The 2,675-nt window shown below is 63.9% G+C and overlaps 1 protein-coding gene across 1 annotated transcript; it reads right to left on the bottom strand.

Annotated features, from left to right (window-relative positions):
• Nucleotides 1-587: 587 nt before the first annotated feature.
• On the bottom strand, nucleotides 588-2,675 carry LMJF_26_2540 (conserved hypothetical protein; the record flags this gene model as incomplete). Its single annotated transcript, XM_001684209.1, has 1 exon — nucleotides 588-2,675. The coding sequence occupies one exon, from the start codon at nucleotides 2,673-2,675 to the stop codon at nucleotides 588-590; it is 2,088 nt and encodes a 695-aa protein (XP_001684261.1).

The raw sequence follows: 2,675 nt of genomic DNA, 5'->3' as shown, positions 1-2,675 counted from the left end.
TTGCGCCCTGGTACGAGGACGCACCACCAACCTCCCTTCTCGACCTCTGCGCCCGTGGGCCGCGAGGGGCGGCTTCGCGTCTTCTTCAGTCTGCTGCCGAATCGTTGCGCGTGGTCTTCACCTTCAGCTCCTCGTACACGTGTGAAAGGACCAGCATGCGAGAGGCAGAAGGAGGGTGGGGAAGGGGGGCACACCCGAGAGAGACAAACGACAACATTCACCACTGAGCTACCGCGCACATCCCCCTCCCTTTGCCTGAAGCGGTCAGTCACCAGGGGCGCTCTCGCACATCCTCCCGTGTCCGCAGACGCGCGGCTTACTTCGATTTGTGAGCAAGAGAAAGTGGCGAGAGACAAGACAGACGCGAGAGAGAGAAAGGTGGGCCGTATGGCAGCTGCCGGCAGCAGAAAAGGGGCGCCCGGGCACACACGAAAAGGAAAGAGAAGAGTCCCTGCACCGCCACCACCACCACCACCCCCCCCACACACACACATGCACACATGCACGTGCACCTCTGCACGTTTGCTGCCCTTGCCTCTACGCGTGACAGCAGCCCCGCTCGAGCACGCTGCACCCGTGGTACGTTATCACGTGAAAATCTTCTCGAGGCAGCCACTCGAGCGTATGCGCCGATGTTCCTCCCGCACCAACGCCTTTGCACGCAGCTGCGCACTGCCGTCAACGAGGACGCTCTGGACATGCTCCTCCGTGAGGGAGAGGGCCTGCGCGACGAGGTCGATCAGCCGCGGGGTCACGGCGCTGGCTAAGCCACACGACAGCTCTCGCATCGCGTCCAGTGCCAACTGCTGCCGCTCGCGTGCACGCGGTGCGTGCATCGCTTGGTGGAGCAGCAGTTCCGCGACGATACCGAGGGATACTGTGTCGCCCGTGCCCGCGTACACCTCTCGGACGGTGCGCACGGTGAATGCCAAAAAGTCGAGTGTCTTCGCCCGCTCCTGTGCCTCCCGCTCCTCATCCAGGAGGAACCTGTCCCTCCCCCCCTCCTCGCCAGTTGCAGCGCGGGAGCAGCGTAGCAGCGCCTGCGCGAACATGTGACGCACCTGGCGCAGCGGGATGGGGAGGTCTGTCAAGCGAGCTGGCGGGCGCTGCGTCACCTGCCGCTGGTAAATGGAAAGGGCGCACTCCCAGCTCTGTGTGGTGAGAAGTGAGTAAACCTCGGTGTCGTCAAGCCACTGGCACTCGCAGGAGTCGCGCCCAAACACAGAGGCCAGATACGCGCGCAACTCGGTGACCAGCGAACAAGGCGCCGCAGCAGCAGCGGACACCTTCGCGTCGTTAGCGCTACTTGCCGCGATGAGGTGACAGCAGCGAAACACTGTCTGCAGCTCTGCCTTTCGCACCGGCGGCTGCTGCGGCCACGGGTTGCTGTCGTACATCCGCAGCAGACTCTGTGCGATTCTCCACTTCGCCGCCTGCTTTGTGTGCACGCGCTGGCTCGACAGGAGCTGCAAGCACACCACGCAGCACGGCCGATCCAGTCCTTTGCCATCCGTCACAAGCCCCTCCACTTGTGGCCCGATATGGGCCGACAGGTGCTCCACATTACGAAGCGACTGCAAGTATGCCAACAGCGCCTCAGGGTGAGCACTGCGCAGCGTGTACAAGGCACTGAACGTCTCGTACAGGGCGTTGGCATGGGCGGCGTTGTGCGCGGCGTTGCACGATGCCATCGCAAACAGAAAAGATTCGGCGGTGGGCACCAGCAGACGATGCGAGGTAGCGGCCAATGTGATGTCCATGTCACTGAGAAGTTGCAAGGCCGCCTCCCACCGCCCTGCAGCTCCAACTGCCTTGATGAGAGCCTCGGTGAAGCGGCACCCGGCGTCGCCCATCACCTGCGCGTCTGGCACACGCTCCCGGATGCGCACCAGGGCATTCCACATGCAATCGCGATCGGTGGGGGACAGGGAGTGGTGCGGCTTCACAAAGCTCTCTCCACTGCGCCACACAGCGTCTAAGGCGGCTGTGTGGGCGTCCAGCGGTACCTCGTAGCCACTTTCCAGCACTCTGTCGTACAACTCCAGCGCCATCTCCCACGGGCGCGAGCCGAGGGCGTTCGTCTTGTACCCGGTCATGAGCCCCATCAAACGTGCCGTCATGTCAGCAGGTGGGTCGACGCGTGTCACCTCCTTTGCGTACATGTACACCTGCAGCGCGGTGGACCACGACACGTCGAGGTGAATGAGCTCGACAAGGGCGTCGAACGACACGGGCAGCGCACTCGCCGCGGCGGCGCCTTTGCGCATCTGGTGCTCCGTGAGGGCGACGACGGCGTTGTCGGCGCCCTCCAGCGTCAAACCCAGCTTCTCCTGAAAGGACGTGCCCCTCACAGCGTACCGCTCAAGGCGGCGCGCCTGATAGAGAGCGAAGGCCCGCGCCTCTGCCGGTTCCACGTGACACCACGGGCTCTCGCCTGCGACTCCGACGGCGTCCTCGAGCGCCTCCTCGTAGGTCTTAACGCCCATCTGCGCAGCTACGTGGTGCCGCAACATTGTGCTCGTGAACTCGGAAATGGTGGCTGGCATCAGCGCCTCCTGATGCGAGCGAGCGACGAGGAAAAACGCCTCCGCTGTCTCTGCCTTGCTCGTGGAGCAGCGCAGATACTCGGCGAGGCGACGCTGCAGCGGCGGAGACGACCGGGTTCTATCCCGCAT

Source organism: Leishmania major, chromosome 26 (assembly GCF_000002725.2).
Source record: "Leishmania major strain Friedlin complete genome, chromosome 26".
Taxonomy (NCBI): domain Eukaryota; phylum Euglenozoa; class Kinetoplastea; order Trypanosomatida; family Trypanosomatidae; genus Leishmania; species Leishmania major.
The sequence above is the reverse complement of the archived record's forward strand: the minus strand, read 5'-3'. Positions and strand labels throughout refer to the sequence as shown.